This window comes from Eurosta solidaginis, chromosome 3 (genome assembly GCF_040869045.1).
Source record: "Eurosta solidaginis isolate ZX-2024a chromosome 3, ASM4086904v1, whole genome shotgun sequence".
In the NCBI taxonomy this organism is placed as follows: Eukaryota; Metazoa; Arthropoda; class Insecta; order Diptera; family Tephritidae; genus Eurosta; species Eurosta solidaginis.
The window spans coordinates 165840664-165855806 of record NC_090321.1 but is presented as its reverse complement, the minus strand read 5'-3'; the positions used below and the strand labels follow the sequence as shown (position 1 = coordinate 165855806).

The 15143-nt window shown below is 36.6% G+C and overlaps 1 protein-coding gene across 1 annotated transcript; it reads right to left on the bottom strand.

The window, feature by feature from the left end:
- Positions 1 to 547: 547 nt before the first annotated feature.
- Positions 548 to 9572, bottom strand: Sox15 (Sox box protein 15). Its single transcript, XM_067777757.1, has 2 exons — positions 9015 to 9572; positions 548 to 2287 (listed from the first exon to the last, which is right to left on the bottom strand). The coding sequence occupies exons 1-2, from the start codon at positions 9568 to 9570 to the stop codon at positions 660 to 662; spliced, it is 2184 nt and encodes a 727-aa protein (XP_067633858.1). The 5' UTR covers positions 9571 to 9572; the 3' UTR covers positions 548 to 659.
- Between the last annotated feature and the right edge of the window lie 5571 nt (positions 9573 to 15143).

Below are 15143 nucleotides of genomic sequence, written 5' to 3'. Positions count from 1 at the left end.
TGAGGGATTCCCCTTATTGTGAATATGTATGTATGTACATAACCAAACGCAGAGTATGTAGTTCATGTGGAAGGAAAATCGTTTGATGAAAATTTGAACAAAAAGCCATCATTTTTACTATTATTGCGAGTTTTTTGGTCAAAGAATACTTAGTTTTAAGTTTTTTATTATGTTTTACATGGTTTTTGTATAGGAAAACGACGATTTCACTTTACACGGTTTTGTCTGGAACCGATCTTCCGTGTAAATCGGGGGATAGGTGTACTAATAATATTTTTCTGTGAGTAATTGTAAGTTAATGAATTCCATTGCAGTACAGAAAAGAAATTGATCAATTTTTTGAATTACTGGTAATGTTATAAAAGTGCACTTATCCAGCTTGATTGAATCATGGTCGGCGACGGTGCGACAGATTTGTAAATTTTTTTCTTCATTCTGTATTAAAATTGAAAAAAAAAAAGTTTGAGTCTGGTGTACATGTATGACAACCGCGGCCTTCCAGGTCGATCAACAATGTTTATTAAAAATTTGCATTTGAATTTAACAACGTTTACCTACACACACATGAATTAACTATGTATGTATAACTACAATAAATGTTTGTATGTATGTACGAATTTTTTATGTCTAAGATGTAGAACCATTGTCCATTGGCTTTGTCAATTACTGTAACAGGTTTTCCTCACGCCAGCCAATATATTACTTATCTCTTCGTCCTTTCGTGCGTCAAATATTCGTTCAACATTCCCAACGGTCGCTGCGTTCCCAACACCGTTACGAGCATAAGGTGAAATGGGCGTTTGTTGCATTGGACTGCTCATAGTGGCGGCGATGGCACCATTCTGTGAGCTGATGGACATCAATGGTGTGCTTGTGGGAACAATGGCGCCGGTATTGTTTGTTGTTGTAATAAAATGATTGTAATGGGGATAACCGTTTTGTAACTGTTGACTATGTATTTGTTGATGATGTGAATGTGGATGCGGATGATGTGGATGGTGATGATGATGATGAGGATGAGTATATACCGAAGAGGTCAATTGCAATGGAAATGTCAAAGATGTCGGTGGTGTACAAGCACTTGTGGCGGCTAATGTGTAAGGCAGCTGCGTATAATAATTTGAGCCAGAGGCAGATACCACTAAAGGATTATTATACGCTTCAAAATCATCATAATTATGATTTGTATCAGGATATTTGACAAATTTCATGCCCGATTCAGTTTTATCCTGTTCCTGCCCATTGTCACAAATCACTGGCGTAAAATCCATTTCGATGCCGGTGGCATATCGTGCAAACTCATCATAATGCAGGCTGGGCGCATAGGTGCTGGGCAGACATGCAAAGCTATCGGATGAACTTGCAATCGTTTGATGAATTGTACCTGATGTTGAAACACTTGTATCGTGAGAATATATGGGCCGATAGTTTGCACCACAATTACTATTCAATGCAACTTCTGTTGATGTGCCAAACGTGTTAGCAATATCGCAGTCAGTTACTGTTTGACCTGAGTTGTTATTTCGTATCGATGGGCTTTCAGAAGCGGAAACGGGTGGATAAAATGTACCCTTAACAGAATACCCATGATCAAGTATACCTCGACTATTACACGTAACATACATGCCTCGTGTCGTTATGACAGCTTTTGGGGTCGATGCAAGCGGGTATGCTACAAACGAACCTTGTTGAGCTTTGGAGTCCACTTTGCCGTATCTCATGGCCTTTTGATTATCTTTGTCGGAATTAACTGCGTTCGAAGATTGATTTCGACTTGGCTTTGCTGCTTTAGAACTTGACGTCTGGTCATTTGCCTTTGATTGATACGATTTTAGCGAGCCCGTCGTTCGAGTTTCATTAGAAGGCTGACAACTCATTGAGTCCATGTGTTCGATTGTATCGGGATTACTGCAACAATCGACAGTAGTTGCAGGTGAGTAATTTGATCGTAGCGCTTGTTCGTAAATACTTGGGTTTGAAGCATTTGTTGTTTGCGCATTAAAGGGTGTTTTTGAATTATCATCTGTCAACTGATTGAACGTTTGATTCATGCCTTGAGAGTTACTTGATTTTTGACCGGACGAGGATTTGTTTGCAGCGCCACTTTGTTGATTAGAACTGTTTTGTTCCTTCGCATGTGGCTGTACAGTTCGCACCTTTGCTTGCTTTTTGCGACGTGGTCGATATTTGTAATTCGGATATTCAGTCATGTGTATGACCCGTAGTCGTTCTGCTTCTTCTACATAAGGCCGCCTATCCTGAGGTGTTAGGGAACGCCATTTTTTACCTAAAATACGTATATGAAATATCGATTTGTTAGTAAATTGTTTGTAAAATGTGCGTGTGTAAAAAGGTTCAGGAGTAAAACTCGACATACAATCAACAGCAATAATTTTTCTAAATCCCTTAAAGTAGAAACTCAGAGTAAAAATAAAGTAAATTCCTTCCAATAAGTCTCTCATCACAGCCATCTACATGTACCTATGCCTCGTATCGTGATCATAAAGAAGATTGGATCGTCCTTAGAGTATTGGAGAGAAAAGTGCTGCGGAAGATTTATTGCCGTTTCCGAAATGCCATTGACATGTCTCTAGTAAAGGGGCTGTTCCATCGTCACGGGTGGGACAATTGTATGTAATATTTTATGTTTGGTGAAGCATTCTGATAACACCAGATGGAAATTTCAGGTTCTAATAGACAGTGTCGTAGCTGAACATTGAACGGGTACTGTTATGTAAAAAAAACTCACAATATTTTGGTATATATGCAAATTATAATAAATTTTATAGTTGACACGGGTGGGACCAAAAAAATAGCTATATGGAAATAGCATGTTTTGTTTAAATACCTTTAGATAAACGAACATTTGGGGATTCAAAAGCGTAAAAGTAATTAATTTTTCTTGAATGATTTTATTGCTATAAACGCAAAACACAAGTGTCACGGGTCGAAAAGCATTTGTCGCAATGGGACATGTTCGAATTAAAAGCCTTTAATGGGCTAAATGAGTTTAGGTTACGCAAAATTTGAAGTTTTCACTCCCCAAGGCTTTGGCTCATATTCAAAGGCCATGAAAACGCTACTTCATTGATGTCATATTTTGACTCAAATTTCGACTGGACGTAATTAGTTGTTATTAAGGATTATAAAGCGTATTGGCGTCGTGGTGTGGGGGTAGCGTGGTCCCCCTATCACACCGAAGATCGTGGGTTCATGCCCGAGCAAAGCTACATCGTAAATTTGGAACAACAAGTTTTTCAATTAGAAAAAAAAAAGTTTTTCTAAGCGGGGTCGCCCCTCGGCAGTGATGACATCATGGCTTCTCAATTAGGTCCCGTCCCTCCAATTTGTAGAAAAAATTAATAGGAGCACGATGCAAATTGGAAAAAGAGCTCTGCCTCAAATCTCTTCGGAGGTTATCGCCCCTTACATTTATTTTTAGCGTATTAGCAATGTCTACTCATTTCTAACATCTGTTTTAGCGTACTTGTCACGGGTGGGACATAATTCATTGTTGAATAACATTGACAACTTCGAAGAAGTCAAAACTGAATTGTGAAACGAGATCTAACATTGTAAATGAAATACGACGAGTTTTCAACTGGAAAACAAAAACAAATTAAGCGCGATTGTTTAATTTGTTTTTGCTATGCAATTGAATTTTTTTCCAAGCGAGCAGACAAAATTTTTAAGCTTTAAGATCACGGGTTTGAATCGAGCTCAAATCCTAACAATAATTATTTTATCATTATTATTGTTATGATAAATTTTTTCTTAATTGAAAAAATTTTAAATTAGTATAGAAGAAAGAAAAATTTTAGACAACTGCCAAAGCTCGTTGTATAGATCCATTTTGGGGACAGCTAAATTCCTTCATCGGCAACGTTTAGGCGCCGCTGCTATAACCATTCAGTTATCACAGCGGTTCTTTGTTTGTCTTCATTATTTCTACTTCTATTCGGTTCCTGCCCATTGATATTCACAGCCCCGCGACATCTGTTGCAGAATTGATGTGAAAATTGGACTTGTTTCATGGCAATGATAAAATAATTCGATTCAAACCCGCGATCTTACAAATCAGTAGACCGATATAACAACAAAAATTGTTTTTAAGCTTTAGAAAAAAGCGGCCATTTTAAGATTGACTGAAGGTTTTTACAACATTACAGGCCAACCTTATAAAAATGCATTGCGTTTGCGTAAGGCACAAATATATACAACTTTTTTGCCCTAACGGCCCGAAAAATTTCAACTCTTGTGTCGTTTTAACGCTGGCATCACTTTGAAAGAACGCACGTTGAGATTTTTCCTGCAACAATTAACGCAAAATGAAAACTCAAATTTTGACTTTCAGTCATTCCAAACATGTAAATCATTGTGGATAAATCAAGTTGTGCAATATGGCGGCGCATACGGTCGCCTATTTTCAGCGAGTGATAGAAAGGGATACAGGATGAGAGCAGGACAGTCACTTTGAAAATCAGGTGATCCATTCTATTTGTAATTTTGACGTCTATGCAGAAGTTATCACACTTGTCTTATCCACAATGATGTAAATCATAAATCTTTACATTAAAAACAAAAAAAAAAAACAATTTTTGTATATTGAAAAAGAATAATTGCAAATACAATAAATTTGAGAAAAAATTCAAAGCTGCAGAGAAAGAGACTGACAATGCCAGCAAAATGTAAGTTTTTGAACTGCTTTCCAGTTACTTTGGGGCTGCCGGTGAATTGACTATAAATGGAGAACATAGCCATGGGGACGTGTGTGACCAAAGTCAGCTGGTAACGCAACGTAAGCGCTAAAACGGCGACAAAGTCGAGTGTGTTTGGGCCTTAACTGAATTAAGTATGCGTATGCGTGTAAAACATAAAATAAATAAATGTAAGGCGCGATAACCTCGTGTAAAACACGTCAAACCAAAATGCCACGCAGAACTAAAATTGGAAGTCGAGTTAGCTTTTTACGTAATTGATTCAATTTCGGTTGCTCTCATACAATTTGTATGTGCATAAAACATTTTTGACTGAAAACTGCCGCAATGCGTTTTTATTCGGTTGGCCTATTAGTATCCACACTGTCTCCATTTTTTTAGGAAAAATTAATTTTTTCTTCGAACTGCCCTAAGGTCTTAATGCAGATATGTATATAATTAGCGACAAAATAAATTGTTTCAGAAGAGCTTATCATTTACACAGGCCGAGGAAATATAACAGAACCATAATTTGTTCGCTCTTTCTTTCCCATTAAATTGTATTTCAGTAATATAAATTTGTTTGGAGGTCATCGGCATGTCGACAACAGGAATTGAGATTATAGTGAAATGGCAAAACTTAGCGATGGTGTCTTGTATATATTTCACCGTAGTGACCGTAGAAGGACTGTAATAGGGAAATAATTTTCGCCCGCGTTTGTTTTTGGCCGTTCGAGTACACAGGTTGTGACTCATGAGGAATATAAATTAGCATGAACAGGTCCATTGTTATGCCCAAAACGGTAAGTAACCCTAACTATATATGGTTTATCAAACAGTGACCAGTGAGAGCCTTTACACGCATCGTAGCATAAGTCCGCACTCAGTTCATTGTCAAAATAGTATTAGTAATTTTTTTATCATAGAAAGGTTAAACTAACTTTTGCATGTAGGAAGTGCTAACCAGAGCATATTTGCCCTTCTTATAGCGTTTATGCTCGTACAGAATTTAAAAGAGGTCATATACATGTGGGGTATTCCATCCCATTTCGACCAATTTTGAACCCGACCCCTTTAGAATTGGCTGAAAGTTTTTCTTCTTTTTCTAGCTTACGGCAGACGTTTTTCAGAAGTTTTTCAAATTTTTTCATCCAACTCAAAAAAAGTTATGGATTTTTAAAAAAACACCGTTTTTGTTTTCAAAATGCTATAACTTCTTCAAAAATTGACCGTTTGGGATCTTTTTTTTTTAAATATTTTTTTACTTTTCGGAAAAAAATTCAAAAACATGTTTAAAGTTTTTTTTTTTGTAATTTTTCAGTTTTTCGAGATTTTTCGAATTTCCCCTTTTTTTCTCATAAAAAACTTCAATCAATTCTGCAATCTTCCCCACTAATCCCGGAGTGGGCCGAGAATTTTTTTTTTTTTTTTATTTAATCGAAAAAAAAAAACAAAATTTTTTTTTGTATTTTTTCCGAAAAGTACATTTAAAAAAAACATTTAAAAAAAAAAAAAGATCCCAAACGGTCAATTTTTGAAAAAGTTATAGTATTTTGAAAACAAAAACGGTGTTTTTTTTTTAAATTCATAACTTTTTTTGAGTTGGATGAAAAAATTTGAAAAACTTCTGAAAATCGTCTTTCGTAAGCTAGAAAAAGAAGAAAAACTTTCAGCCAATTCTAAAGGGGTCGGGTTCAAAATTGGTCGAAATGGCAGGGAGTACACCATATCACCACTCATCAGCTCTACAGTTGCTTTCAATATGCCTGTGTCCAGATAACTTTACAAGGCACATACTTAAGTTCCGAGCCATCTGAATGAGAGATCTGCGGCATTCGATGACCGACTTAATGTCACAGGAGTCCACGTCTTTAACGCGGCCTGGCTGTCTGAGAAAATAATCACGCTTTTTCCTTTTTCCGGAACAGTTGCCAAATGACTTACAGCACTGCGTATTGCTCAAGTACATTTTCCGCTATATATACATATGCTACAATGGTCGGGAAGGCGAAAGGAGATCTCTCAGGTGAAATTATACTACCACCAACTTCCTATTAAACTTATAGGTACCGATAACAATGCAGATGGTAGCCTGAACGGAATATTTGCCTATTCCTGTGGTGTGGAATGCACACTGCATACAGTCTAGTGGAAATATCGCTAGAAGTGCAATATTCAGTGCGTATTGTTATTGAAACTGTGGCAATGATGCGCAAAATCGTAGCATGACCGCTTCCTCAAATCTTCCAACTGCCAGTTTCTCTCATTCGCAGGGTTTCGATTACATCCATTTTCTTCGATACCAAATTCAGTTGTGGTAGGATAGTGTTTGATGGCCTTGGTCGGAGTGGGCCCAAGGGCGGCGTTAATGCAAGACTCCAAGCTCCTCTGGACTTTTTAAAAGCGTTTGAAGTATGTGGGCTTTTTAAGTGCCGGCCAACTAACGAGAACACGAAGTAGAATTGGCTGCACAATGACTGCATAGACTCAATATAGTATTTAAGAGATAAACCTTATGAGACACCAGCAGCTATTGCCTTCTTTACTCAATTTAGTATATTAGCAGTTCAGAGTAGTTTGAGATGGGTCAATCGATCTCTAGACAAATTCTTCCAGAAGTATTTGTAAAGTTTTAAGAAAAAATTAAGATAGGCTTATGTGCCTTAAATCTGGTGATTTTGAGTGGGAGGCTTACCTCGCCTTTGGTATAAAACTACCTCAGCCTCCCTGAGAAGTTATGCGGGTACGTAAATATTATTATTATAGAGAAATCAGGACGGACAAGGCGACAGCTGTCTCTTGAAGAGATTTACAAAGTATAATCTCTTTCAAAGTATAATCGAAACACCTATCGACTGTCCGCTCTGATGTTCTGGTGTTCGTTCGAAAACGAAAATCGACACTGATGATGGCACAAAGCTGAAACCGGCTTGTCTCGGAACCAAATTGAGAAGGATGACGGAAAATCGTTCCATATACATCATTTATGCACCCGGTCGGAAAATCAACAAAACAAAATAAGTCAGTTCTAACCCACTCAGCATTTAGGTGATTCAATTTTGAATTTCCTACATATCAATACAATTTGATTACTCTTTATGACTAAATAATGAGTTATTATACAATTGAGCAAAAGAAATAATAAAATATGAATACTTTTGATGATGAAAAACTAAAAAGCATATTTCGATCACTTTTTGGAATCATTTTTGAAGTCCTTTAATGACTAGATTTTAATATTTCATAAAAATTAACAAAAAGAATAATCAAATATGCTTACATTTGATGACCAAAAACTAAATATAGTTTTCAATCACATTTTGGAATCATTTTTGAATCAAATGTGTTTACTTTAGGTGATCAAAAGTTTATAATCATTTTTCATTCAGCTTTCTGAATCTTTTATGAATATATTTGTTGACTGAATAATGACTTTTATACTTGTTGAAATTTTACTTTTCATTAAAAATTTTATTTTTTTCACATACACATATTTTTTCAATCATGAAGCTAAGAAAAAATATATAAAAATTTTATTATTTATGCAAAAGACATTCTTCAAGAGAAAAATGTAATGCTGCTCGTGAACGAAGATTCCCCGCCAAATTTCTTCCCTTCAGCTTCCCAGAAAATACATAATGATTGGACAATACATAGGTTGTGAGCTATTTGAACCCCAGGTAAGTGAAACTATCTTGACATACCTGGATACGGCTTCAACATCCCGTATCGTATCCGTATTTTACGATGCAGACGACATGCTTATGTTGGATGTTGTAGTCGCAGGTGTATATCGGTCAAGTTTGTTCGCGAGTTAGCTGTGATTCGAATAGCTCACTTTCGCATGCTTTCTCCTTATGAAATAAGATTATTATGTAGTATCATATTTTGAATGAGATATGAAGAATAAATGCATTATAATGGCATCCAAAAATGGTTGAAAAATCTCAACCAAAACGATTGAAATATATTCACGAATATTATCAGAAATTGACTGTGAGAAGCAGTCAAATATTACTCAAAAACTATTAAAGCTCAATTATACAATGATATCAAATATGAATAAAAAGCGTTTCGAATTAGGAATCATAAATTATTATTCAGGAATAATCACATTTATGGTACATTTTTCTCCCGACGTTACGTTAATTTTCGAACAGAAAATGCTTTTAAATTTGAACGTTTTTAATCATCTTGGGGTATGATATTTAAATATTTTTTGATCAAAATTTTCAAAAAATGCTGGCTGGGAATATTGTATGCAGAGTGTTACTAGTGAGTGTGGAATTCGTAAGAATAAAAAGTTAACGAACTTACCTAACATTTTGCTAAGGTCTGCATTATGTAGATCTGGATTTTCATCCGCCAACTTTTTTCTCTCGATTTTCGCCCACACCATAAAAGCGTTCATTGGTCTCCGTATTCTGGTCTCTTTGGCACATTTGGTGGCATTGACGCCAGTACGATATTTTGCTTCGTTCACCTTTTGTTGTCTATCCAAATATGAACAATTTACGGCACAAATATCATCTTTAGTATAATCATTATAGTTCCATACTGGTGTATCAGTCCTCGTTCGACAATCATCCGTTTCATGCGGTGGCACGCTTACAGTAACCATATTGGGATGAGTTAAAAATTTATTTAACATTACTTGATTATTCGTGATAAGTGGAATATTGGAATTTATTAAAGATGATGTAGTTGTTAGAAATGGTGATGAATAAACAGTATTCGCTTCACTTTGTTGTAATGATCTATCGACAATTTCTGTTTCGTATGTGGTTTGGTGTATGGCTGGTGAATGTAAACTGGGTGAAGAGTGTTCACTATCGTGTTGAACACTGTAAGAATCGCTTCCTGAAATGCCCATATTCTGGTCTTGTAGATCGTGTGTGAGACTGTAGTGGGATATTCGGGACATAAATGGCTGATATTTTTTATGGCTAAAAGAGAAAAAAAACATTTTTGTAAGATGGGGCGGTTATTTATGTAAGAGTGTGAAGTGTGTTAGAAGTTATTATAAAAATATAAGTTTTTAAGGCTTAAAACAGGTACTAGAAAGTGTAGTTGCCGATTTTGTTCGCTATAACATAGCATTTTCAGTTCAAATGAAACAAACTTTTTTTGAAACCAAATGAAACTTTTTTCAGTTCAAATTAAACTTCTTTCATTTCAAATAAAACTATTTTTTGGCTTATGAGATTTACAGGTTTTGAACTTCTTTTTGTAAGAGATATCAATTTAATACCGTATAATACTTTGTTATATTTTCACTGTCATAACAATTTAAAAAACCATATAATCTAATCGAGTTATTTCTGTCATCTACATACAATTTTCATTCTGTAAGAAGTTTTGTTACAATAAAGTCTTTTTATAAAACCCTAGTTTTTCTTAAAGTTTTTAAAACCATCTTTAACGAAGCTGAATGCAGACAAGTATCATTTATGGAAATATAAATTGGAGTTGATCTTGCGAAAAGAAGGAACATGGAAGTGAATCGTGGCACCTAAGCTTAAAGAACCATATGAGGCTTTGAAGCAGCTGGATGATGAGGCAACTGTAACCATTAGTTTAAGTATCGAGGGCAATCAGCCCATATTGATAAAAAGGCGAAACGGCTCGCGAGGCTTAGGAAATATTACGAAATCAGCATCAAAAGGAAATGCTTGGGAGTAGCGTGCGAATAATGTAACACATTAGCGAAATGAGATTATCAGGGATTTGAACATCAATGAATATGCTGCTTAGTAGCTTCCCATCTTCATCTGATACCCTGATAATTGCTTTAGAAGCTAGAAAAATGGAGGAACTAACACTCACTTAAAGTTGTTGAGACGAGTATACTGGAAGAATGTTTCCGGCTAAATGAAGTTAATTCTGTGAAGGAGGCTCAGTGATGAAAATAACTAAGACAAACGGAAATTTGGAGAAGAGGTGTAATTTTTGTAAGGCAAGTGGCGCATGGGCAGTCGGTTTATGCAAGCGGTAAATGGCATTGTACACCAGTAGCGGAGAAAATCATGTGGTTAAAGTGGAGGTAGTGTTATTCATACCTTCCTCTCACGGAAACCTGATATATGTAAACAAATTACTGTAAAAAGGGCTAAAAATTATGTTCGATAAGTCGTCATGTAGCATTAGAACTCAGATAGGTAAAATAGAAATTGGAGTTGCAGTTCTTGGAGATGGTTAGTTTCGATAAAAGCACCAAGTTGAAGAAAAGGTCTCGCAGTGCAAGATTGTCAACACTACTGGCAAAAGGTATTTGGTCATCGTGATACTGATGCATTGAAATTCATCCAGAAAGATTGTCTGGTAAGTGGTCTAAAATTAAGAAAACTTATATGGAAAACAAAATGGCGTGAAATCCACTTCAAAATGTTTGTATTAAGTATGTAGACCAATGGAAACTCCTTGCAGTCAAAAGCCAAAGTAGTCAGAAAACATTCTAGTTCATTGACTAGAATTTTGTGGGGTTATTCATACTAGCTAGATTTTGAATAGTTCATTGAGAAGAATATTCTCTGTTGGATTCTTTGAAATACATAAACGCTTTCTGCTGGCAATTTGCAATGCATACTTCAATTAACAAGGCTATACGTCGTACAAATCAATCGGCACATAAACACAAACGCGATCAGAGAATACTTTTCCGTTAGTTCTGCAGATTAATGAAGCCTTTAAAAATGACAAATCTTCTAAACGAATACGCCTAGACGGAATAGCTACGCCGATGTTAGAACACCTTAACGCATGTTTTCTACTTGTCGTTTTTGCCCTTTCCATTGCACAATAATGAAGAATCGAACGGATAATCCCACCACTAAAGCCTAAAAATCCAGCTAACGATGGTGAGTTGTTATCATTCCTTTAGTAAGTAGCGAAGACTTTGGAAACAGTTTTTCTTCCTTCATTTTAAACGCAAGTGTTCGGTTAGCGAGCCATCAGCATGGCTTCCGTAAAATGCAGAACGCTACCAATACGCTTAACGCCATTAACACCCTGGTAAACTGCGGACTGAACCACCCAAAACTCCATCATAGCACGGTGCTCGTGGCACTTAACCTTTTGGAAACGTTTGTCACCGTCAACCACCCACCGTACACTACTCCTAGACATAGAAGGTTCACCCCTTGTCTAAAAGGATTGCCCGCAAATTATATAAGTGGTCGGCAAGCGTCGGTTCAATTTAAGAGCGAAACTTAGAAATCTACGAGCATTAAACAAGGTATGGTTCAGGGTGGTGTCCTATACCCGATTGCACATATTTTATACATATCAAAGCTCCCTTCACAACCAGGACGAGATACCAACATATCCTATCCCGACGACTGCACGATAATCACAACTGGCCCTGACCCCTCAATAGACGAAGAAGTTTCTAAAATTAATATTTATCTACCCAGTATTTCTGTTTTTTTTTTCACCTCGCGCGATCTGAACTCGTGATATATTTCCAATACTCAGACTAAACTAACTGTACGATAGAAGCTCACATCTAAGTATATAATGTTCGTTACTCTCTAATAACGTTTTTTTCTGCAAATAATGTCGCCCTCTTGGGTTTTCTGAGATCTCTCGGGATATTGTGTGTTTCTTTTACAACATATTGTAACGATTTTACTTGCAAATCCTCTTATTTGCCTTTTTGCTAAGTTCATATCACTAAACTGTTGAATAAATAACTCCAATATTGAATAATGGAAAAATGGCCTTTATTAAAGTACTTCACAATCACACTTATAATTTGCAATTAGCTGGCTTAATAACCAAACTGATAGCTTAAATGAAACTGACTTTCAAAATAATACTGCTATTGCTCGCTAGATATCGTCTTACGCCCCGATTCTAGTGTGGTAACAACATTCTTCACCACGGTAACGAAATCATGTGGAAACTTTTACACCCTTTTGGTATTCTATCCACGAAAGTAGCCGGATAATTTTTTACCCACAAAAGTAGGTGGTTACATCGAAATAACCACACAATAGCTGTTGTTTAGAAAAAGGCAAAACTGAAAAATAAAGAATTGTAAGCGCAAATAAGTAAACATAATAGTAAAAAAGTGTTGTCTCTTGCTATATATTATATATTTGTTTACATTATGTACTTTCACAGAATAAATTACAATATAGCTATGTACAATCTTATGCATGTATGTACATATATACACATCGTCTCGTTTATTCGTTAACCTCGTGTCTACGAGTGACACATTTTCGGTAAAGCCATGTCGGAACCATACAAGGCGGCAGCATGGTGACATACCTACAAACATAAATAAGAATTCCATGTACTTTGTTTTTGTAAATTCGATGGACGAATGTCAAAATCGTACTGCGCCGGAAGTTGATGTATCAAATCAAATAAAAAAGTTTATATTCAGCTGTCGTATGCTGCCACTTTGTATCGTTCCGCCATCGGTAAAGCGAAGAAAACCAACTTTTAAATTTCACCACAGACATTGGTGAGTTTTTCAGTGATGACAGCATTACCACTTTTGCCAGAATCGCGAATAAAAGAACTGGTAACGATTTTCGGTTACATAATGTTCTGGGTACTATTTTACCGGTAACGCTCAGAATCGGCCCGTTAATCGAAACTGCTTGACAACTCAAATCAAACTGAATTCCAGTGCCTCTACAATTGCCGCCTTTTATACTCTTTGATTTCAACCTTCGCATCTTCTAGGCGCTTCCAGAATCTACTAGCCCAGCAGCTCTCAAACTTCTCAGCTGTAACTACAATTGCACAATTTTATAATTTTTCTCATTGCATACTTATAGGAGTATCTCAGATATATGCTTTTGTTTGTGAATTGACTCTCCGCTGCTCGTATACGTACATGGTACATATGTGTAGATGCAATTATTGTTTCGTTTATGTAGATACATAATGATTGATCTATGGATGGGAATTCACGTCACTGCTTAGCATTGGCTTAGAGACGATAGCATCGTTCAGTGCTGCTAACATTCGTTACAATATCTTTCACTGAGTAAGAAAAGTGATCTCAATACCTACAAATAATGTCATTTCGATAGCACTAGGTTGCCTAGTTAAAAAGTAAGAATCTAAGAGTGCAGCATGAGGGTAACGTTTTTTCCAGAAAATAAAACGCGATACTTCCTTATTTATTTTCTTTTTTCGTTTATGTTGATTTCATTGAAGATAAATTTTGCCAAAGGTTCTATGCGATAAAAAAAACCCTTTGAGCATGAGTCTGAACCACTTCATGCTAAAACATTTCCAGAAGCGAAAATTCAGAGAGGTTATCATTAAGAATACTCCTGCAGTCAAACAACTTATTGAATACAAGCAGAAACCTAGTTTGCCAAAAGTCTTAACTATTTCGAGTTTTGTAATTTTTTCCATATTAGCGACTCGTATTTTTAACACGGCACCGTCCTACGAAATATCAAAATATCAGTCTTTTCGTCAGCATCAGCATCATGATAACAGGCGTGATCGACCAAAGGTATTTACCAGCTCAGTGTGGTTTAGATCGGCTGAGCTGGTAGGTGCCGCATTTCACAGTCGTGCTCATGGAGAAGTTTCCTCATCCCTATGGGATACTGGACTAGATCAAGCAGTTGTCTGCTGGGATGTGATTGTGACATTTCAGATAAAACTGTCTGTTCGGCATTTCGTTATGCTCTTTTAAGTTAAGCTCTTTTGTCTCACTATGTAGGTGGTGTTCAGAGATCATAAGAAAACATCTGTGGTAGTTATGACTGCAGTATTTTATCACGCCTGCAGCCTTTTCCATTTTGTAAGTTATGCTTCCGGTAAGCGATGTGCACATTTTTTTGCACCTTTTTACTTTATATACAATTTCAGAGGCATGTGCCGCAAAGGTAAAAGTGCTGTCGAGAGTTACACGTAACATCTTTGGGTGACTGGCAGTTGATAGCATAACGCTATCGACGTGAATGTCCAATATTCTATCCCACGTCTTAAAGAGAGTTGCCGTGAACTTGGTCAGATCACCAGAAGCAAAATAAAGAAAGACGGGATAGGTAACTATTCATTTTGGAAATGAATTCGTCTATTGAGGGGCCAGGTGGTGAAGGGAGCTTCGATATGTATAAATAAAACAGTATCGGGGATAGGACACCACTAGGCACCATCCCTGCTTAGTTTTCCGAGGATTTGAGTTTTGGTTCTTAAATTAAACCAACGTTTGTCGACCACGCAGGTTATTTGCGGTCCATCTTTTTAGACTAAGGGCTGTGATAGCCGCCTGAATATCTAAGTGGATGTAAAATGTGTCTAACAGAACAGCGGCGGTTGGCATGCCAACTACCACATCCTTAATAGTGGCAATCTCCGCCTGGATGACGGGAATATGAATGGTGAATGTGGAAACAAGAGCGGAAGTCGGTGTCAGTAGGCTGTTCTGCCAGGGATGAAGACAAACTCCGTTAGTATGCTAGAGTC